The 22415-nt window shown below is 46.5% G+C and overlaps 1 protein-coding gene across 7 annotated transcripts in view; it reads left to right on the forward strand.

Annotated features, from left to right (window-relative positions):
• The window catches only part of PALM2AKAP2 (PALM2 and AKAP2 fusion), a 418898-nt gene that overhangs the window by 383247 nt on the left and 13236 nt on the right, over positions 1-22415 (forward strand). For 6 of the 7 annotated variants that reach the window (XM_072959888.1, XM_031677399.2, XM_072959889.1 and 3 more), the window contains 2 exons: positions 3191-5585; positions 20930-21108. In XM_072959888.1, the coding sequence (XP_072815989.1) occupies positions 3191-5585; positions 20930-21108 (2574 nt within the window). The remainder of the gene's footprint in view (positions 1-3190; positions 5586-20929; positions 21109-22415) is intronic. The other variant, XM_072959891.1, reaches the window with a different exon arrangement.

Here is a 22415-nt window from a genome sequence, read left to right on the forward strand (position 1 = left end):
ACTCTGAGGCAGGAAGGTAAATTAGCAAAGCAGAGTTGTTTATCTTTTTAAGTACCTCTACCCTGGTTAGGGTTCAGAGCTGCTGCTCCCTGAAGTAGATGGAATTGAGTGTCAGGAAGAATTTTCTGAATTTGTGGAAAGCGCTGGGGCCGCATGTAACTAGGAGGAAGGAGAGCCTCCTTCCTGTTTACACCCTCCAGTGTCTAGATTTTTTTTTTTAAGATATTGGAAAAGAATCATCTCAAATTACACTAGGATCCAAACTTGGACTTCTAACCTGATAATTAGCATTTTAAAAATCTGTTTAACACATCAGAGACATAACTAATAAGATGTATCATTTCCAACTCAGAGCTAAAGGTAGTTTTTTGGACAATGCAAAACTGTACTGTCAAATGCTATTCTCAGTTAAAAGTTTTAATCAGAACAGTCATGGCTAGTTCAGAAAGCATGCCTTGGAAAAGGCTGATACAGTTTTTTAAATTCCAAAGAAGAAAAAAAAAAAGTAGGGCTTCTGCTCATCCACTGTCACCCTTGAACTGTGAAGCATCCAGGAGAGAGGGACGATGCTGACAGTGTTCCTGGAGATGCTGGGGAGGGAGGCTCAGTTATTCTGGTCTCCATGATCAGCAACAGGAGATAAACAGAGGCAAGTTCTTCACTTCACCTGAGCAGCCTCAAAATAGACTTAGGCTTCCTAGGAAGTATGGGGAAATCCAGGTTTTGTTCAGAAAAAGCATATTGTCTCCTGGAACTTATTGTTGCTGCTGATTTCATCGTGGCCCTACAGAATAAGTCTCCTGCATTTTTAATGAATGAATCAGTGACTAAGTGAACTGGAGAATTAATGATTTGCCTTTCGGCTTCTTTTACATTGTCTTCTTCTCATGTCAACTGTCGTAAGGTGTTTTCTGTTTCAGCAAAGCAGTGATTTTGTTTTAATCATATTTCAGTCCCAGCAGCTTCCTGTTACTTTCCTACTTTTTTTCCCCTCGCAAAAGCCAAAAGAGATGGAAGGAAGGGTCTACTTTACTCCCATAGAAAATATTAGCAGTGACTCGTTGGCCAAACAAAGCCAGGGGTGGGAGGGTGATGGGTAATCTTACTCTGATCCTAGCAGCACTGTGCCTTTTTTTGTTGGCCCACTTATTCCATCAATAACTTTCCACAGAGTAGGCTAATCTGGACCTAGGTTTTCTTTAAGTTCGAATGGCAGCCCGTAAGTTTCAAGCATTAAAATTTCCTGTACTTCTTAATGACATAGAAGTTACTGACAATTGCCTTCCCAAAAGAAACTTCAGTCAATGTTTTCTAAGGGTAGTAACAGCTCCCTTGCCATGTATTTTTAGTTCATGCTAAAGATAAAAGAGCCACTAGGTAACGGTCATCACAAATAAATAAAAATAAAATAAAGATATTCGAGATTATGAATATTAAGCACAGACTTTGACAAAAACCAAATATAGACTGGAAGATCCTTTGAGACCAGAAGGTGTTGACAAAGAAGGAATAGTCATTACTGTTGCCTATTACTAAAGAAGGAATAATTGTATATATATATATGAATATATATATAATAATTTTTTACATATTTATAACTTGATTGATTTAAGTCTAAAGAGGAACGTGGGAAAACAGAATAAAGGAAACTAATAGTTCATGGATGTTTTTCAGTTTTAAATAAGGAAAAATTATTGTGCAATTTTGCATTGTTACTATGTGGTAATACCAGGCAGCCTATAGACTTGAGATCTGAAACAAAGCTGACAAAAGTGCTCGTGAAGTCCTTGAGGGAAACTCGAATTAAGCTCACAACTTACCACTGAATTATCTGAGAAAAACCAGAGGACTTTGGTATGGGGTGGGGGGAATCATCCTAGAATTTGAAAATTAATCTGAACGAATGCCAAATAAAGTGACATGGGCTTGATAACTGATGAAAACCATGATGCGTTTAAAACCATTAGGAAGATGTAGGTTTCTTATTTAACCACCAAGTTGGAGCTGTCACATATAAAACATTTTAGGAACTAGATGGGAGGTACCGTAGTCCACTAGCTTTTCAAAGCAACATTCACTCCTTAACTAAGGAGGATTGTTGTGTCGTCTGGGAGAACAGAACTGTGCGGTCAGTGGCTTTTTGGTTCTGTGTTTATAATGCACATGGTCAATTACAGCCACGGCAATGGGGCACTGTCGCTCTTAAAGGGCCATTGAAGAGATCTACTGTTTGCCAGTATTTTATTTTGGAAAATTTCTCCCAGAAGTTTCCTGTCTGCAGAATAATTGCATTACATCTGGCAGAGAGCCATGCTTTCAAGATCTGTGCATGCAAAAGGACCTTCTTTTTAGAGTTGGAGACGTACACATAGCTGTATTACATTTCTGCAGAAACTTGCTGTGAAATATTTTGAAAAATTCTGGTACAGTTGCTATATAATCCCTTCTACTTTAGAAATTATTTGAACAATGTTGTCAGATGATGATCCAAATACTAGTTTACTTATTTTTTTAATTGAAGTATAGTCGGTTTACAATGCTGTGTCAATTTCTGGTGCACAGAATAATGTTTCAGTCATACATATACGTACATATATTCCTTTTCATATTCTTTTTCATTATAGGTTTCTACAAGATATTGAATGTAGTTCCCTGTGCTATAGAGTAGAAACTTGCTGTTTATCTATTTTATATATAGTAGTATCTGTAAATCTCAAACTCCCAATTTATCCCTTCCCACCCCTTCCCTCCCTTGATAACCGTAAGTTTGTTTTCTGTGTCTGTAAGGCTGTTTCTTTTTGTACTTTTTTTTTTAAACTTTTTCCCCCCCAGCTTAAGGAAGGCACTGGGGATTGAACCCAGGACCTCATGCACGCCAAGCATGCTTTCTACCATTGACCTCTTCCCCCATTCCCCCAATTTACTTTTAAATTTTAAAATGGGACTGGAATTTATTGAAAGTTCTCCGAACACCCAGTAAACAAAATGGGATCAGGAAAATCGAGACATTTAGGTACCAGTTACCACAGCGAAATGACTATGCAAAGGATTTTTAGAAGAGAAACCTCTGTTTAAAAGATCTTGCCCTTGTTTGAATTTTCCTTTCAGTTAGTTATCAGCTAACTTCTCGGGTTCACATCCATAGGAGGTATGGCCTCTAACCCTGACTTCTGTATTCTCTTTATTCCAGAAGCCTCCCCAGCTTGCGGAGGATGATACCCGGCTAAAAACCAAAAGAGGCCACTGCAGTGCGGACCCCCGGGAGCCCGCCACCAGCTCTCTTCCCCCAGATCACAAAAACATGGAAATTGAGGTCTCTGTTGCAGAATGTAAAAGTGTTCCTGGGATCAGCCCTACTCCACATTCCCTGGACCACTCCTCTCCTCTCTACTCGGCCCCCCACAATGGCCTCCTCACTGATCATCATGAATCTCTGGATAACGATGTGGCCAGAGAGATCCGATATCTAGACGAGGTGCTGGAGGCCAACTGCTGTGATTCTGCTGTGGACGGAACTTACAACGGCACGTCGTCCCTGGAGCCGGGAGCGGCCACCCTGGTGGGCAGCGGAAGCCCCCCAGCCCACACCGCCGCCCAGCAGGAGCCCGCCGAGAGGGCGGCTGGCAGGCAGTTGCCTCCGCACATCGAGCTCCATCAGAGCGACTCCGGCACCATGGCAGAGGGTGGAAGAGCCAACGGCCACCCGGCTGACCAGCCCAGAGACCTGCTGGGGGACAGCCCGCAGGTACCCGTGAGCCCCAGCTCCTCCACCAGCTCGCGTTGCTCCTCCCGAGACGGGGAGTTCACGCTCACCACGCTGAAGAAGGAAGCCAAGTTCGAGTTGCGTGCCTTCCACGAGGACAAGAAGCCCTCCAAGCTCTTTGAGGACGACGAGCGCGAGAAAGAACAGTTCTGCGTCAGAAAAGTGAGGCCTTCGGAAGAGATGCTGGAGCTGGAGAAGGAGAGGAGGGAGCTCATCCGGAGTCAGGCCGTGAAGAAGAACCCTGGCATCGCCGCAAAGTGGTGGAACCCTCCGCAGGAAAAGACCATCGAGGAGCAGCTGGACGAGGAACATCTGGAGTCGCACAAAAAGTACATGGAGCGCAAGGAGAGGAGGGCGCAGCAGGAGCAGTTACTAATGCAACAGCAGCAGGAGCAGCGGCGGCCGCAGCCCCCACCGCAGCTCTGCGCCGCCCCCGCATCCTCGGAAAACGCAAAGGAGGACATCGTCACCGAGCAGATAGATTTCTCTGTGGCTCGCAAGCAGTTCCAGCAGATGGAGAGCTCCAGGCCAACAGTGGCCAAGGGCCAGAGCACACCCAGGCTCTTCTCTATCAAACCCTTCTACCGGCCTCTGGGGTCAGTCAGCTCGGACAAGACCCTGACCATCTCGAGGCCAGCTTCCGTCCGGGGACCTCCCGAAGACTCAGCGGCAGCCAAGGGGCAGAAAGCCCACTGTGCCCTGGAGAGCCAGCCTTCCGGAGGAGGAGGAGGCCAGGCCAGCACAGCTCCTCAGGGGAAGGAAGGGCCGTACAGCGAGCCCTCCAAACGCGGGCCCTTAGCCAAACTGTGGGCAGAGGACGGAGAGTTTACGAGCGCCCGGGCCGTCCTCACCGTGGTCAAGGATGATGACCCTGGGATTTTGGATCAATTTTCAAGGTCAGTCAACGTCTCCTTGACCCAAGAGGAGCTTGACTCTGGTTTGGATGAGTTGTCGGTGAGGTCCCAGGACACCACCGTCCTGGAGACGCTGTCCAATGACTTCAGCATGGACAACATCAGTGACAGTGGGGCCTCCAATGAGACAACCAACGCCCTCCAGGAAAACTCGCTGGCTGATTTTTCTCTGCCCCAGACTCCTCAAACCGACAACCCGACTGAGGGCCGAGGAGAGGGGGTCTCCAAGTCGTTTAGTGATCATGGTTTCTATTCCCCTTCGTCAACACTGGGAGACTCGCCCTCAGTCGATGATCCCTTGGAATATCAGGCCGGTCTCCTGGTGCAGAATGCCATTCAACAAGCCATTGCCGAGCAAGTGGATAGAGCTGTGTCTGGAACCAGCAAGGGTGGAACAGAACAGCCAGCACCCGAAGCAACTCTTGAGGAAGCTGCGACGGGAGCCCCCAGCTCCGAGAAGCCTCAGAGCGTGTTCGAACCACCTCAGGTGTCCTCTCCTGTCCAAGAAAAAAGGGATGTATTGCCAAAGATTCTGCCTGCTGAAGACAGGGCACTCAGGGAAAGGGTGCCTTCCCAGCCTCTGCCTGCCGTGCAGCCCAGTGGCCCAATAAACATGGAGGAGACCAGACCGGAAGGGAGCTACTTCAGCAAGTACTCGGAGGCAGCTGAGTTAAGAAGCACAGCCTCGCTTCTGGCCACTCAAGAGTCCGATGTGGTGGTTGGACCCTTCAAGCTGAGGTCCAGGAAGCAGCGGACTTTGTCCATGATCGAAGAAGAGATCCGAGCAGCCCAGGAGAGGGAAGAGGAGCTGAAGAGGCAGAGACAAGTCTTGCAGAGTACCCAGAGCCCCAGGGCCAAGAAGGCCCTATCACTGCCCTCCCGAACATCGTGCTACAAAACCGCCCCAGGTAAGTGGAGTGCGGTAGACCAGAGACAGATGCTGCAGAAATTGGTTTCAGTGCGGTGTTGATTTCAGCTCACAGGGTTCTGTGTGGAGGCTCCCCTGCAGTAAGCGTCAGGGGCTCACTGGTGTGGGGATTTCAGAGTTCGGAGACCTGTAACAGGAGGCTCAGAATGTCCCCTGGCAGAAACCTGAGCCTGGATGGTGTTTGCCATTTCCCAGAGGATGGATTAGCGCCTTTCCCGTCGTCCTGCTCTGGACTTGGCTTGGTATGGAGAATATTTCTCTTTTTATTTGAAGGAGCTGAGCGAGAGGTTCTGTGTGGCCCAGACCCAGTTAGAATTGGCCCGTGTGTGGGCTGTGTTGAAGTCAGTAGCTTGACCGTCAGGATCTGCGGTGAAATGAAGCCTCATTGGAGGCCTGATTTGGGGGTATCTTCTCCTAACCGCTTTTGAACGCTGAGTCTCGTCCCAGCAATAATAGTTATGAGTTAGTGTTGTAGACTGACGCATAGAAGATATTTTGTCCATCTTCTGTATGATTGGGTTTGTCTTCCTTTAAGTCACCACAAAGCAATTACTTTGGAATCAGGGTGGTCTCATCTTCTTGTGTCCTGTGACCCTTTTGGAAAAGTTGGGTTGCTGTATGTAAAGAAAGGGCTTTAATCTCCTCCCATCACCTGGACAGTGCCTATCTTGAATACTTTGCATAGATGGCTGATGTTAATTACAGTGGTAATTATAGTGGCTACCATCATGGATAACGGTGATTTTTATTTCTCATTTGGTCCAGTCATTTTTATTTTTCATTTGGATGTGATGGAACTTGGGGATCCACATAGACTACAGAGACAGGCTGCTCAAAGTGTGGCCCAGGCTCATTCATGACTATTCTTGGTCCATGCTGAGATAAGTATGGACATTGGGAGTAAGTGTTTGAATACTCCTGGAGCAATTTGATATTGTCCTCAAATCCAAATGTGGGATTTTGTATTTTTTAAAAGAACTGGCCCATAATGGACTGGGCAGGAAAACTATTCTTTCACCGGAGATAATGTAAGAAATGTTGCTTTAACGTATAATTACTGGCATTGAGCTTGGTCCATCCAGGTCTTAATCCCATCTTGACACCTGGCTTCCATCAAATCTATAATGACACAAGTTAACTCTTTCTGTTATTAATTTTTAAATTTTGAAACACTCTCAAAGCTAGAAAACTTCCCCAGTAAAGTACAATTTTTTTTTTATTTTGAGTTATTTAAGAGGAAATTTCTCTTAATTTCTGGGTAGCCACTGCTGTCCCCCAACACCCTTCTCACCCAGCTGGGGCTCCAACACCCAGTGCTGGGTCCGCCGTCTCCCCGCTCACACTGCACATCACTCTGGGTCACTGTGGCTCCTCCCACCACTACCACCCTTGCAGACACCCATCTCGTTCAGCCCTGCCTAATGGCTTTTGGACTAAATTATTCAGAAAGGAAAGGGAAAGGGGCAGGAAGAGGAATAGCACGGGGACTTTCCCGATGTGTTTTTTAATTCCTTCAGGTCATGGGGCAATGGCCCGCTGAGTCTTTGAGACAAAGAAAATTTTCAGGGAAGGTTTTTTTCTTAATCAATGCTTAACAGTGACTGGTTGGCTTTTCCTGAAGATCCTTACTTGTCACATTCACTTTTGTGGGCTGGCTTGGCACAGAGATGCCAGTTGGGCATTCTATAGGGTGTCCTAGAAAACGTTTTCATACCACTTGAACTCAGCCCAGTCTGGGGAGCCTACTTCACAAGGAAGGGCTTGGAAAGGGCCAGCATAAGAACCTGCAGTCTCCCTGGTGGAGGAAGCCTCTGCAGGCATCTCGGCCACTTCCGCTCACATCACGGGCGGGTCCCGCGGCCCTCCTGTCAGTTATAGCTGGCTCCGCTTCCCTAGCCCTCCCTCTACGTGATTTGATTATAGGACCTTCTCTAAGGTGCATGTGCTCAGTGATATTTTCAGTTTTCTTCACTCCCCCTTTTGGTTGAACCACTCACCATATTGCCCCGCTATTTACTTCTAGAACACAGACCGAAATTAAGAGATTTTAACAGTTTCTCCTAGTTCCCTAACCTGCAGTGGTCTGTCAAGCTTCCCCACCAGGCTTAAAACAAGACAGAGTCCTAATGTTTGCCCTCAGCATCCCGGCAGCCCTGGACCGATTTCCCCCGGACTTACCCCTGTGCTGATACTAATCTCCTCCCCCATATCCCATCCCCATAGGGTTGATTTCTGCCCCTTTAGTAAGATGGCAGTTCATCCATGCACGTCTGCACACTGCCTGGGTCTGGTTGTCACATGGAGCTCCGTCATGATAATGACGTGTGTGCACCTCATTCTTCATGTTTAGCTCTAGAACACTGAGAGTAGTGCTCAGAGCAGGGCTTCCCAGAACCACAACATGGATTGAAAAAAAAATGCATGCAAAATGCAGTTGTTTTCTATCCAGCCCTGGAAATGTTTGGAGTAATGCTTGGCCAGCCAGCTTCCAACTTTGTGGTCAGGAAGGAGGCTGACACATCACTCTGAGCAGCCAAATGGAACCGTTCATGGCCAGGGTCAGAACTGCTGGCTCCAACTTGGGCTTTGTGAATGGAGACGTTGCTGAGTTCCTACAGCGCAACTCCACATTTCAGACCAGGAGAGGTGACTCAGCTGGTTTGTCGCGTGACTCAGAATGACAATTGGATGTTAGGTGACGAAAAATATAATCATTAATATCTCCTCTGGAAGATATTATGCTGGTAACTTGCTGGAATCCTAAAACCTTCAGGCAAGTAAAATCCACTGAGAGCCAAGACGTGATAACAAAAGAGAAATTCTTCGCATTTCCCAGGTGTTGAAAAGATAAGTTGATTTTGCTTTTGGTTTCCTTGCCTTGTGTGATGGAGGAGGATGGCGTTTCTATTTTTAGAAGGAAGGAATCATTTTCAAAGACCAATTATTAGGAAAAATTACCTGGGAATTTCATCTTGTTGGTTCTTCTGTGATTTTTTTAAAGGAAGACAGTCCATCCACTTAAATAGGCTTTGTGTGGCATTTGTTCATAGAGGTGAACAGAGCAGATACAGCCCCTGCCCTCAGGGAACTTCCAGTTTAGTGACAGAAACATGAAACAAAGGTGGCAATTTCATAACAGAGCACAGAGCATGGAAGGCCACCTGGCTGGGGAGGTGAGGACACTTCCTCAAGTCTTCCCTTTTGGGGGAAACTGTCATCTCAGCTTTGAATTGAAGAAGTCGAAGTTGGGTTCAAGGGGTGGGGGAGATCGTTCCACTCAGAAGGAGGGGCACCTGGAGAGGACCAAAAGGCAGACAGCGTGGCACATTTGAGGTGCCTAAATAAGGCTAGGGTGGGTTAAAGGAAGAGATTTAAAACAAAAGAAAACTGATTCAGAACCGGACAGTGAAGAGCTATGTAAATCATGTTATAGGTTTTAGATTTTAGACTTTATCCTGTGGTCAGTGGGAAGCCAGTGAGGATTTTCAAAGGGGTAATTATCTCCATTCATCTCCAAGCTGTCTTGCCTTCATCCATGAATTGATGGATTAAAAGTCTTCCTGCTTTAACGAGTCCATTCCACAGCTTCTTTTCTATGTACCAGCATGTCTAAAGCTCTGCCACCATCTTTTTTTTTTTTTTTTTTTTGATGGAGGTACTGGGGATTGAACCCAGGACTTACCACTGAACTCTACCCCCACCCCCACCTGCCGCCATCTTGACGAATGCCCTGCATTATGGGAGAGGCCATACTCCCAAGAACGAACACATGTGGGCCTTCTCTTGTTGGTACTTAGAAGTAGAGAATAAAGCAAGTGCTTCAGCAAGTTCACAAGGCTGATTTGAAGGTGTGACCCACACTGCCATGACATGCCCTTGAGGAATGAGTTTGGGGGGAAAACCCAAACGTTTACTTAAGTTACAATGTAGACCTTTTCAAAATGTCTTTTCAACAGACAGTTCTCTGTTCAGCGCCAATGTCTATTATTAGATATCCTGGTTTCACTGCCAAGTTCCAGGCATGCCAGAGAAACCCAGTTAGTTAGGTGACGATTAGTTTAGTTTCTGAAAGTTTCTGTTTTTCTGCCAGGTGTTGAGTTGATCTCTCACATCAGACGGCTTGCCCAGTGGGACATTACGGAGTGCGGTCAAGGAGAAGATGTGGACACTGAGCCTCCTAACTTGTTAGTGTCTGTTCATGACTTTTAATACGTGGAAACATGTGGTCATGATACATCTTATAAAAATAAGATTTCCAATCGCTTTCGACATCTGTTGTCAGTTTGAACTAAGATCATATGAGAGACGATCATTACATTATTATAAAGCTTATTGACTAGGTCTTTTTTCTTTTCCCTTCCTTATCTCCTGATATCACAGAGAAAAGTTCTAGACAGAAAATAAAAAGACTGATGTCAGCACAGTATTCATGCAGCAGAGCCTGATGGCTTCTCTTCATGCTCGATTCGAGCTGGGTGAGGCCAGGGCTCCCTGCAGATGCCCTCCTACCCAAGGACACAGTAGGAGACCTTGTGTCGGTGACTGATGGAAGGATTCCCTCCCAGGTCCAAATGAGAGAGGACTGTCCTTCAGGAGTGCAAGTGTCTCCCTTTCCTGCCCGCGGGCACGGACTGTGCAGCGTGTGGGAGCCCAGCTGGCCGTGTGAGGGCGCTAAACCTGAATGCTGGGACGCCCTACAGATCGGCATGTCTACCACCACGTTCCCAGAACACTCTCTGGTGACACAAGCCTTCTAATCCTGGTGGCTGCAACTCACCACACCCTTGAAGCTGTGCACTGTACGAGTTATTTCGCCCGCATCTTTCTCCTTCATCATTTTCTCATTTAATCCTCCCAACAGCCCTCTAAGGTAGAATACAAATTATCTCAACTCTTGAGACCCAGGTAATAGTCTGAATTTTTCTGATTTTTAGAAAAGCCGTAAAGTATATTCACTTTTATTTAGAAAAGCCATGCAGTGCATGCATGATGATTCAATGCACTCAGTGGAGTCTGGGGCAGCACCTGTCATCAAATTAGATTTCTGCTGTGAAACTTCCGAAAGAGTTAGTTGTATTAAGGGAGATCGATAAAGACCAAGATGAGGCCTCGTACCAGTTCAAGTCAGGTTTTGCTGCCAAATATGTAAGTTATGACAAAACTTAGTTTTCAGAGTGATTTTGTTTTTGGATTTTGGAATTGTGCCTAAGGGGTTGTGGACCTGTAATCTTATTCCCTCTTCAGCAATGGAGCCCAGAGACATTAGGTAACTTGCCCGGGGTCACCCAGCTAGGAAATGGTAGGCAGAGCCCCAGCTTCAAGCCCAGGCTCACTTGACTCCAAAGTTCATACTCTTTCTACACCCTTCCTCGCCCTCGCTGAACCTGCCCCCTGCCCCTGAGGCCTGTGAGGTGTGCAGTAACAGCTCCCCTCTCCCGCTCTGAGCTCAGTCTCCCTCTGCCGTGTCCTGGGCTCAGGCCTGAGCCCTGCATTTTCTTGGGTCCTTCCGGAACCCTTGGCTCCCAGGGGCCTGGGTGGGTGAGTTTGCTTCCAGAGGCCATGAGACGGTGCTACGTTAGTGATCCGGAGTGGTTCGTTGGTGCTTTTCGAACTTGATTCCAAAGTTCCAGGTTACAGTGGTCAGAGCTGCTGGTACTGTCCAATGATCTGAGCAGGTGGCCAAGGGACTAGTCCAGCCTGGCTGCTCTTTCTGAAAGTTCCTGCCCCAGGAGGAAGCTCAGTTATCCAACCAGAGACCGGCTCATGGCTTGAAATTGTTGAAAGGGCTGAGTACCTAAGCAGGGAATCAGTTTCCTAATGTGAGGATCATAAGTGTTCACTCTGTGACCTGAACACGTTTGGCAGAGTGGGACCAAAGCTGGCTAAATGCGTTTACTGGTGGTCACTGAACACCATGACTGCTCTCTTTTGCCCTCTAAGATTGTTCCTTCTGCCTTGGACCAGAAACTCCTTGTATTTTATTTATCTGAACCCAGCAAATATGTTCATTTTTAAAAAAAGCGTGCCCTTTGGGAAGGAATTGGTAAGAAAAGGCTAGGTCGGAGCAGTGGTTGATAAATGAAAGTGTGGAGTGAGATCGGAATTTCTCAAATTATAGAATTCAGAGTTCTTTTTGGACATTCCTTTCAATAGTTTGAAAAGGGCAGCTGCCCTGGTTAAACCTGTCGGCCTCACTCCTGAGAAGATACAGAAGATTCTTCTGGGACAAGCCTACCATCGTGGCTTCTGGGACATAGAACTTTGGAAAAAGAACACACTTCCTGCCATGACCTTCTGTACGTGGTTCTGCTGTCACTGCTAATTGTGCTGTTTCTTCTGATGCGCCCAGGGTGTGTGGGTTGGCTCCCAGGGGTGTTCCTGCCTGGCTGGGAACACCACGTGACATCCTCGCCCATTTACCCATGCCTGGCTGCTCCTCGCTCCAAGTTAGGAGAGCTGCTTCCAAAAAATCAGACTCAACCGCATAGAAAGAAAGGTGCAATCTTGAGCTGTGAATGAAAAGGTGAATCAAAGGACCTAATTTTTATAACATCCCTGCTCTACACATGGTAAAGAAATGCGAGCTCATGTAGGCCAGGCCTGGGAGCAGGATGTCCCTCGCGACTGCTGGAGTTCAGGGCAGGATATGACAGTCTCTTGTGAACTGCAGTGACTTGCTGTGTGCTTCCCAAGGAGACTGGTATTTCGGGTCCATTTCATTTTTTGTGAATAAGCTACTTACTACTTCAGGGGAGAGGACCAGGGGCGGTGATGGGACGAGTGTGTAGGACTGGCCATTACAGCACCAAAGAATGCAGTCATGTTTCATGCAGTGGTGTTGTATTTCTCATGACCTTGACTGTACATATCCACATTTTCCCCCAAAGTTCTGTGCCTCTGACATCACAGGTATTCCTAGTTTCTCTGGCTTTTATTTCTCGTTACTCAAATATAAAATTCATACCCTTTGTGAAAAAGCTGGTAAGGGTAATTATGGGCTTAAATGTGACAGTCACTTCTCTGGATTCACATTTAAGTTCAGATCCTGACGCCACTGCTTGTTAGCTGTGTGACCGACTTACTTCACCTCTCTAAACCTCAGTTTCCTCATCCGTGAAACGGGAATAAAACAGTACCAACTTCATCAGTAAGTTAGGACACTGCCTGGTGCACAAAAGGCTTCCAATAAGAGTTACTATTATTGTTGTTATAGTAGTTATTGTGTTTTAAGAAATGGCCTAGAAAATCTTAGCTGAGTTACTTACAATTTATTCTTTTGTAGCTACTGTGACCCTGACATAAATGGCACAATGTGCTTTATAAGATTACTTTCTAATCTTAGTTGAGATTTTTTTTCAGTTACTTCCCTTAGAATTAAAGCTTCTCTTTTAAAATCTGAGTTCAAGCATTAGTTTTCAATAGTCAGCTGCTATTTCACAAAACAAAGATCATTGTTAAGCATATTGGGTGACAATAATATTACAAATTACCATGGAAATATTTTTTGGGGGGTGGGGGTGATAACCTTCAAACAGCCAAGTCCACCATGTGGGTAGAAAGTGTTTAACCAAAAGATCTTGGTGGGGGAATTGCTGCTTACCAGGATTTTCGTTCTTACTATTTTAATTAAGTTTTTTTTCTTTTCTGGGTCTTAAATTACGCTTCCCCCCGAGATGCAGAACGCTTCCCTTCTCCAATGTTCATTTTCGAGTTTCATTTAGAGGACTCACCCGATATTGACAACTCAACCGATTTCCCGACTTACCTTGGAGTAATAATATGGGAAGTTTCTCAGACTTGTGTCACCAGGCAGGGGTAGTTCTCATTCATGAGCTAGGCTTATAATCTGAGGATTCATATCATCACATTCTCCCACCCCTGGGGCCTTCAAAGAAGGAGATGAAAGGCCCAGGGCCCTGCTCTTGGGGTGTGGGTCACAGCTGGAACCACACAAGCCCATGGACTCCGGATCTGACGGGCAGGATATCCCCTTGTACTGGGAGGAAATAGAATGGAAAATGCAAGTCTGAGCTCATTTTTTTCTGGTGATCTGTGAGCCGTTTCAGATGTTGGCAAGTTCACCCCAAGGCTCCGCGGAGAAAGGAGATCATTGAAGGAGACTTGTGCCAAGGCATGTTATCTGGTGGGCGTCTTTGTTCAGCTTGGTTTTTAAATAAGAGTGGGTGATGGCTTTTTCTTTTCTTCTGAGACGTGTAGAAACAAAGGATCTTTGATTTTCTTTTTTTTTTTTAAAGACATCAGATTCCATGTATATGGAATATAATAAGTCACCGAAATCATAATGTTTGACCAAAAATTTTTTCTGAACCTTGGAAATCCACCCTCCTGGCTTTTTAGCAGTTGGTCCTCTTGCTGCAGAAGGAGGGTTTGGGCTGTCAGGGGTGGCAGCAGCTCTGTACTGAGGCCCTGCAGTCCTCACTCTGGTTCTCCTGGGCTGGAGGAATTGGGGGTTTTTCATTCTGCTCCCATCGGCACAGAGAAGTCCATCTTGTTGGGAAAATCCAGCCGTGCAGTCAAGGCGTGGCTTGCTTTCTCTGGACCAGAAACCAGCTTAACTATTTGTAATAAGCAAACAGGAAACGCAAATTCACGTTCCCTAGTTTTCTCTTCCACTCATGGTGGGAGGCAGTGTTTCCTAATTTGGAGTGAAATTCTGCTGCCCCCTTCTGCTCCTCGGTCTTCCTGACAGCGTGACAGCCTGTGAGTGTCCCGCAGACATGACCAGTGCTCCTCTGAGGCCCCGAGGAGGGGTCAGCTTGTCAGCTCCCCCAGGCTCATCATGCTACTTAGTGGAGACAGAAAGTCTTGAGGATCTGCCTAGTCCATGAAGGTTAAAGCCAGCCACTTTATCTGCTTTTCTCAGCATGGCTAATAAAGAAAAGGAAATGTTTCTGCTTTGTTTTAGAATTTAAAATTAACTCATGCTTATTATAGGAAAAAAAATCAGAAAATGAAGAGTAAAGATAAAAATAAAAGTGATTTGTCATCCTAACCATTACCTGCCTGGTTTCTCTCATGCACTTACATGCATGGAAGATAACACTGGGTCTCCATTTGTATTAGTTTCCTATCGCTGCTGTGACAAATCACCACAAATACAGTGACTTCACCCACATTTATTATTACAGCTCTCAAGGCCAGAAATCTGAAATGTGTCCTGCCCCCCACCCCCCCAATTCAATATGTTGTTGAAGGCCTAACCCGCAATGTGATGGTGTTTGGAGACCTTGGGAGATAAGTAGGGTTAGATGAGCTCCTGAGGGTGGGGCCCTCATGATGGGATTAGCGCCTTTACAGGAGAAAACACCAGAGAGCTCACTGTCTCTGCAGTGTGAGGACACAGCAGGAAGGTAGCCATCTGCAAGACAGGAAGAAGGCTCTCACCAGAACTCCATCACGCTGGCACCCTGATCTCACACGTCCAGCCTCCAGAACCGTGAGAAAGTAATTTCTGCTGTTTAAGCCGCCCAGTCCCTGGTATTTTGTTATGGCAGCCCAAGCAGACTAGGATAGTATCTTCCCGGGCTGAAAACAAGGTGTCGACAGGGCTGTGTTCCTTCTGGAGGTTCTTGGGGAGAATGCATTTCCTTCCCTTCTCCAGCTCCAGAGGCTGCCTGCATTCCTTGGCTTGTCGCCCCCTTCCTTCATCTTCAAAGCCAACAGCGTAGCATCTTCAAATTCTCTCTCACCCTCCTGCTTCCCTCTCATGAGGACCCTTGTGGTCACATCAAGCCCAGCCAGATGGGCTAGGATAAATCTTCCCATCTCAGAGTTCTTAACTCAATCACACCTGCAAAGTCCTCCTGTCATATAAGGGTAACACAGTCACAGGGTTGGAGGATTAGGTCTTGGACGTCTTTGTGGAGGTCATCATTCTGCTCACCACGCAACTGTGCATCTTATCCTGATAACAAACAAACAGTGAAAAGTTCTTGTACCTAAGCTTTGTGTCCAGTAGGTGAACTGGTTGTGGTCACAGGTTAGTGGTTGACCAGCAAGCCCTAGAGAACGGTATTTCGCAAACTGTTTTCCTTGAGATATTAATAGGGATTCTATGAAATGAGGTTCTCTGTCTGGTTAAGTAAATTTGAGAAATGCTGCACACTCATCCCTGAACTGGACATTCACAATCATATTAGCACTAAAACCTTGGAGACATCGATCTCGTTTTATTTTTAATGCTTTCTTTAGTCCAATGGTCCTCAAACTTATTTGACCACTGGCTTTTTGACAGTCTGCAGCATTGTTTATACTCTTATAGAACTAAGGTAATAAGACATGATTTTAGAAACACAGCTTTGGAATTAGCTCAACCAAGTGAAGTTTCTTACCCTCGGATAACTTTATATGCTTAAGTCTAAAATTCCTCTAGATGAAATAGTTTGTTTTTTTTTTTAATAGACTTTATTTTTTTTAGAGCAGTTTCAGGTTTACAGCAGAACTGAGGGGAAAATACAGAGTTCCCACATAGCCCTCCCCACCCACACATATATACTCCCCTACCCTCCACATCCCTCATTAGTGTGGCATATTTGGTACAATCGATGAACCAACATGGGCGCATTATTATCAACCAAAGTCCATAGTTTGCATTAGGGTTCACGCTTGATGCTGTACATTCTATGGGCTTTGACAAATGCATAATGACATGTAGCCACCACTACAGTATCATACAGAATAATTTCATCTCCCTAAAAATTAGATGAAACAGTTTGAACAAAATCATAGTAAAAAAAAGTAAACTCAGAATGCTTTCTAGACCCTCCACTCTGGATTCCAGCCCAGCTTTGTTCTGTTTGTTCTTATGTCAGTTGTAAATCTCACCTTGCCCTCGTTCCCTGCTCTGTAAATGTCAGGTACCAGCCCTCGGTCGAGACCAACACAGGTCTGCCCCGAGGTCTGCATGACACTGTTCATGTTGTTTCCCAGGGACAGTGACTGGGGTCCTTCAAGAGAGCTGTTTTGTCCAGGTGGTCAGAGAGTGGTCAGTCCAGGTGAGAAACTAGATAGCAAGGTGTTTATTGTTGAAAATGAAGGCCACTGTCAGCTCCCATCAGCTAGTCAGTCATTCACCAGGTAAACAGACAGATATGAGAACAAGTTTTGATGGAACGGCGGCTGGGTGCACTGGAGCAGTGCTGGGTGAGATGCAAGCCAGTGAACACCAAAGAGAGCCATCGCTCTTTGGGGATTTGAATGAAGTATGTCCTTGGGGCCAAGGAGTTTCAAGGGACCTTCCAGGGCCATAGACAAGGCTAAGACGGACTTCCCAGGCCTGTGCCACACACCATTTGCATCACATTCATGTCATGATCCCCGAGGCCCAAACAGTGGTGGTGTCTGCAGTGTTTACTCCTGGGCGAAGAACACTACAAGTTTTCTCACCATCCTCATCAAGAGGAAAACTCGGTTAGGCTGCAAGCTAGGGACTTCCAAGGAACATGATGGGTGTGGAGCAGACCCCTCTCCAGCTTTTTGACAGCTCATGTGATTCCTAAGATGGTGTGAGAATTCCAGTGCATGGTGTGAACCATCCTGGAGGCAGGATGGTTCGAGATCACGGGGCCCAGCAGAGAAGCCCGACCAAGCCAGCTTCCCCTGCTGTCAATCAGACCAGAAGTCTGGGGATGGGGTGCCGTGCCTCCATTCTCTGGGGACTCTGACTGCTTCTCCTGAGGCTCGGACATGGACTTGGTTATCTGAAGTCTCCTGTTCTCTCCAAGACCTTCAGCCACCTTTGGAAGCCAGTTTTGGGTTCCTGTTACTTGTGTGACCTCTAGTGGCTATAACTGTAAAACTTGCTCTGGGGATGGGTTTCGTTTTGCTGGAATGCTAAGAAATGGCCAAGGAAATGTCTTTAATGTTTAATGATTGACCACTTCTCTGTAGTAACTTTTTACCCTCTTTACAATTCTTTCAGCAGACATCCAATTATATAAGTGAGTGACAATCTACACAATTTGGGTTCCAGACCTCACTCTGATTGCTACTAGCTAATGTAATTTGGGTTGATGTTAGCACCTGAGCCTCCGTGGTCTAACCTGTTCACAGATGTCATGACATCCACCCTGACTGCATCCCAGGGTTGTTGTAAGGATCGAATGACAAGAAGCCTATAAATGAAATGCCGTATAAATATGTTTATTTACTCCAAAGCCATCACGTCTGTGGTTCTGTAGACCAAGGTTGTTTTATTTTGTGCGCTTTGGTAAAGACACTGAACCTCTTTCCTCAGATTCTGTATTGGGAATTCTGTCCCAAACCACAAACACTTAATAATTGGCTGCCATGTGTATTTCGTAAGGTACTATCTGCTGGTTCATTCAACAGCCATGAATTCCTACTACCTTGTGCCAGATACCACAGCTGGTGCTGGGATCCAGCAATGACCAGGACAGACAAGGTCCTGCTCTAATGGAGTTTATGTTCAAATGAGTTAGGGGGATTCATAGCCAGTTGAAATGGTCTTTGGTCCCTCCCCTCGGGTGGCTTTACAGCTTAATTGAGAGGAAAAGCTTAAACCAGATAACGATACAAGTCAGTACGTGAAAAAGGCTTTCACAGAAGTAACAGACAAAGTTCTATGAGGCAGGTGTGAAAGATGAGGTTCGAGGCAGTGAACCTAGTCTATGCTTTCTAGAAGTTTAATGCTGGAGAAATGGTTGCCGGAGATGATTTGGACACAAGAGACCCATTGGAAAATGATCCACCTGGTCATTTGGTATCTATGTTGAGTTTTTGAAGAGTTGCAAAAAGGTTATGCGGAATTTCTCATGAGATTGCTCATTCTTACTCTAGAGACATTATTCTTTGAGATCTCAAATAAATAGTAACGAGGTTCATTGATGCCTGCTGTTAACTTTAAAAATGTGAACTTAGTTCTTATACCAGCTGTATGAGATTGGTGCTTCTTTTGTTTGTTTTTTGAGGGGAAGGTAATTAGGTTTACTTGTTTTTTAGAGGAGGTACTGGGGATTGAACCCAGGACCTCATGGCATGCTAAGCATGCACCCTACCACTTGAGCTATACCCTCTCTCCACCAAGATAGGTACTATCATCATATTCATTTTACAGATTAGGCAACTGAGACAGAAAAACAGCAAGCCACTTGCCCAAGGGTATTTGGCTGCCAAGTAATTGATTCAAACCCAAGCAGGCCGGCTCCGGAGCTGCATGCTCATCACTGTGCTCTTGTGTTTCTCAAGGCTCCATTTAAAAAGTCAATCACAAGGGAGGGAACAGCTCAGTGGTAGAGGGTGTGCTTAGCATGCGCAAGGTCCTGGGTTCAATCCCCAGTACCTCTATAAAAAAAAAAAAAAATTCTAACCCGCCTATCCCCCTAAAAGTCAATCAGAATTTTTAGAGATGCATACTAAGTATTCAGGGGTGATACTGCCTGAGGTCTGAAATTGTTTTAAAAAATCTTAGTAGGGAAGGAAGGAGGAAGGATAGATGGGGCAGGTGTGGCAAGACCTTGATAAACGTTTAATATGGTTGCTAGGTCTGTAGGCGTCATGACAGTGTTCCCTAATTTCCATAATAAAAATTAGAAACCACGTCTAGAGAACTTAAGGGCTTTGAAATATTTGTTGCATTGCTGTTGATATCAAAAGACTTTTTATCAACGATCTGGGCAATTGAGGTCAAGGCAGTGAGTTTTATTAAGTTGCTAATGTAACGGTGGCTCTGCAGAGGGAATGTCCTGTGTACTAAAAACCACTTCCCGCCTAATTGCCAAATGTGCTATATGTTTTTCAATCAGTAAAGGCTGATCTTCTTCAATATATTCGACAGGATAGCAAAATGTTTGAGTTAGAATGGACCCCTAAGACAACTTCTCCCCCAAATTCTCATTTGATAGCGAGGGAAGTTGAAGCTTGGAGAACTTCAGTGGTCAGCCCAAGATTCAAGAGGGAACGTTATGCTATGGTCTGCACTCAACCACATGACTGGCTCCTGGAAGAGCAGAGATTAAACCCTTGGCTTCCTGAACTCCAGGGGCCTCCCCAGTTCCCGTGAAAAGGAACTATGCCCAGTAAAGGGCTAGAGCCACCCACCCAGAGACATGGACCCCAGGCTTTACTTGTGATTCCAGCTACATGAGGCAGTTGCCAAGTTGGAAGTCTGGGGAGTCAGATGCAGAAAGATGAACTGCCTTCAACTTGAGTCTGAAGAAGGCCAGATGGGTCTTTAACATTCCCTAGTGGTTTCCAAACTTTGGTGCTTGAATGGCCCCATGTATATTGTGTGTTTTCTCCCCATTCGTTGTTCGCAGACCCTAGCTGTGGCCCCCACAAGGGGCATAGTTGTGAAAATCATGACTGTTGCACCTGAAGGTACTTCTCAGAGGTGCGTTTGGGGCTCTGACAATAAGACCCACCCCTTCACGAGCCACAAGTCAGGGCCAGGCATCTCCCAAGAGACTGGGATGACAGTGCCTGGTGTCACCACACCACGGTGACTGCTGACTGATCTCATCCTGAGAATTCCTGTATGGCATTTCAAAAGCTAAAACCTCACCTTTTCTGAAGCTGATGCACCTCCCCTCCATCTTTTACAACATCGAAGCTGCCGTGGTTGGTGTTTATTCCTTAAGATCTGGGATCTCAAACCTAAATGCTTTCGGGACCACGGCAGGTAAAGTGAAGAATGGAGCTGGTCGATGTAAGACTTGGAGTGACCTGGGAAGAACGGTCTTAGTTTTCATTCAGAGGTTTTACAGCACGTGCTGTCCATGCAAAACACCTACACTGGGCATCTGACCATTGGCGACCTCTAATAGAGAAGAAAGAGCTGATAAGGAAACCAGGAGACCTGGGTGCCATCCCCGGCTCCCGCTGACCTCAGCTCAGCCTTTCCTTTGCAGAGCCTCAGTTTTCCTGGTCTGTAAGAAATGAGTCTATAAAGGTTCAAAGGCGCCACCATTTCTGACTGTCTAATTCTATGATCTGTGATAGAATCCATGTCCCCCAAAACAACCAGAGCCTGTGTCTGTCTGTCTGTCTGTCTCTCTGTCTGCCTGTCTGACATATATTTGCAAAGTGTCAAACAGGCCTCTTTGGTCGAACTGATTTTAAAACCGGTTTCCTTGAGGTCTTCGTTGGATGGATTTGTGACGTTATCCTTCAGCGCTTTGATCCCTGTAGTAAAATGAGCTGCACGGGACCATCGTTCAGGTACCCCTCCTCGTGTCAGAGGGTTTTGTTCGTTTGTGTTGTTTTGTTTCGCCAGTTTTCTCTTCTTTCTGAAAGCAGTCATGAGGAGACAAGCTTAGAAAGGGTGTTCTCTTCGTGTTGTTTCAGGGAAAATAGAGAAAGTCAAACCTCCTCCATCCCCCACACCTGAAGGTCCCAGCTTGCAGCCTGACTTAGCTCCCGAAGAGGCTGCCGGATCGCAGAGGCCCAAGAACCTGATGCAGACCCTCATGGAAGACTATGAGACACACAAATCTAAAAGGCGCGAGAGGATGGATGATAGTAGTGTAAGTTTCTCCTCTTCCCTCCTTCCGTGTTCGAGGGCGAGCGGCGGTGCGGCGCAAGGCACCCCGGCCTGGGCGCGGATGTGTCTGCGGGCGTCTGGCCAACGTCAGGGTTCCAGCTCCAGCTATCAAATGTGTGGTTCACATGCCTGGAGCTGGGTTTGGGCTTTTGCGGTTGTTTCTCAAAAACACTGATCATGCAAAGCGTGGATTTTGCTGCTGCCAAGTTCTAGGTCGAGTTTACTGGCATCACCAGTGCACGAGATGTGGGGTGTGTAGAGAGACCTGGCTCGGGGCAACACTCGGGGTCAAGGGCGTCAGCACCCTGAAATCATCCCCAGGCACCGGGGAGCTGATTTCTACCATCGTCTGCCTGCTCCGTGGAGATTTCCTTTCTCTGGAGAACTATGATGGTGGCAGTCCTTCACCATCTGCTCCGGGCATTCCCTATAAACGTCACCCAGGGCTGGGAAGTCTAAACACATTTGAGGCTGTTACCAAGCCTGTGTGTAGTTTGGCAGGAAGGAGCCATTTAAAATGACAGTTAAAAAACCACACGGCTACCCTGCTACCCTCAACCCTGAGAACCTTGCACATGACATTCGTGTCAACCGTGAACCGAGTCATCTGCTCTGTGGTTTCTTTCTCCAGTCAGAGACTTAAGAGCCATTGGTCCCCCAAGCCTGCACAGGCAGGAGCCTGGGGCTCAGCCCAGGGGTTCCTGCCCAACCCCCTTGGCGTCTGCTGGCCTCAGTCTCTTAGCATTTATTGGAGTAACCACCTCCTCCCCCATTACACTTGGGTCGAAAATAACGTGGGTTGGTTGAGGATGCTCCCCAGGTGACCCAGGACAGTCCTGGTTTGTGCCTGTTGTCCTGCTGGAACTATTAATAGCATCCCCTGTCCCTCTTGAAAGTGCCCCAGTTTGGATGATAAATGATTCAATCACCTTCAACCCGACTGCTCTGGGGCTCCCAGTAGGAACTCCGTGCTGGTCTCCTGCCTCTCATGTCCTGGTGGGCTAGGCTGAAGGATTTCTGGAGTCGAAGCCAGATACTGAACATTGCTCTCAAAATATTTCGTGGGAAAGGAGGAAAGCGATCACGTCAGGAGTCACCCTGATGACCCACGGGGTGACTCCCAACCTCTCCCAGTTTGGGTTTACACCTAAAGTGCTTGGAATGCTGGCCCAGCTGCTCTGTTGGGCTGGAAAAACACTGGGGCTGTTCCCTGTATTGCCCGGGGGTGTGGGCCTGGGCCTCGAGGGCCACTGCAGACGTTTCCACGGCTGGGGCTCCTGCTCTGAGCCC

The sequence above is a fragment of the Vicugna pacos genome, chromosome 4 (genome assembly GCF_048564905.1).
Source record: "Vicugna pacos chromosome 4, VicPac4, whole genome shotgun sequence".
Taxonomy (NCBI): domain Eukaryota; kingdom Metazoa; phylum Chordata; class Mammalia; order Artiodactyla; family Camelidae; genus Vicugna; species Vicugna pacos.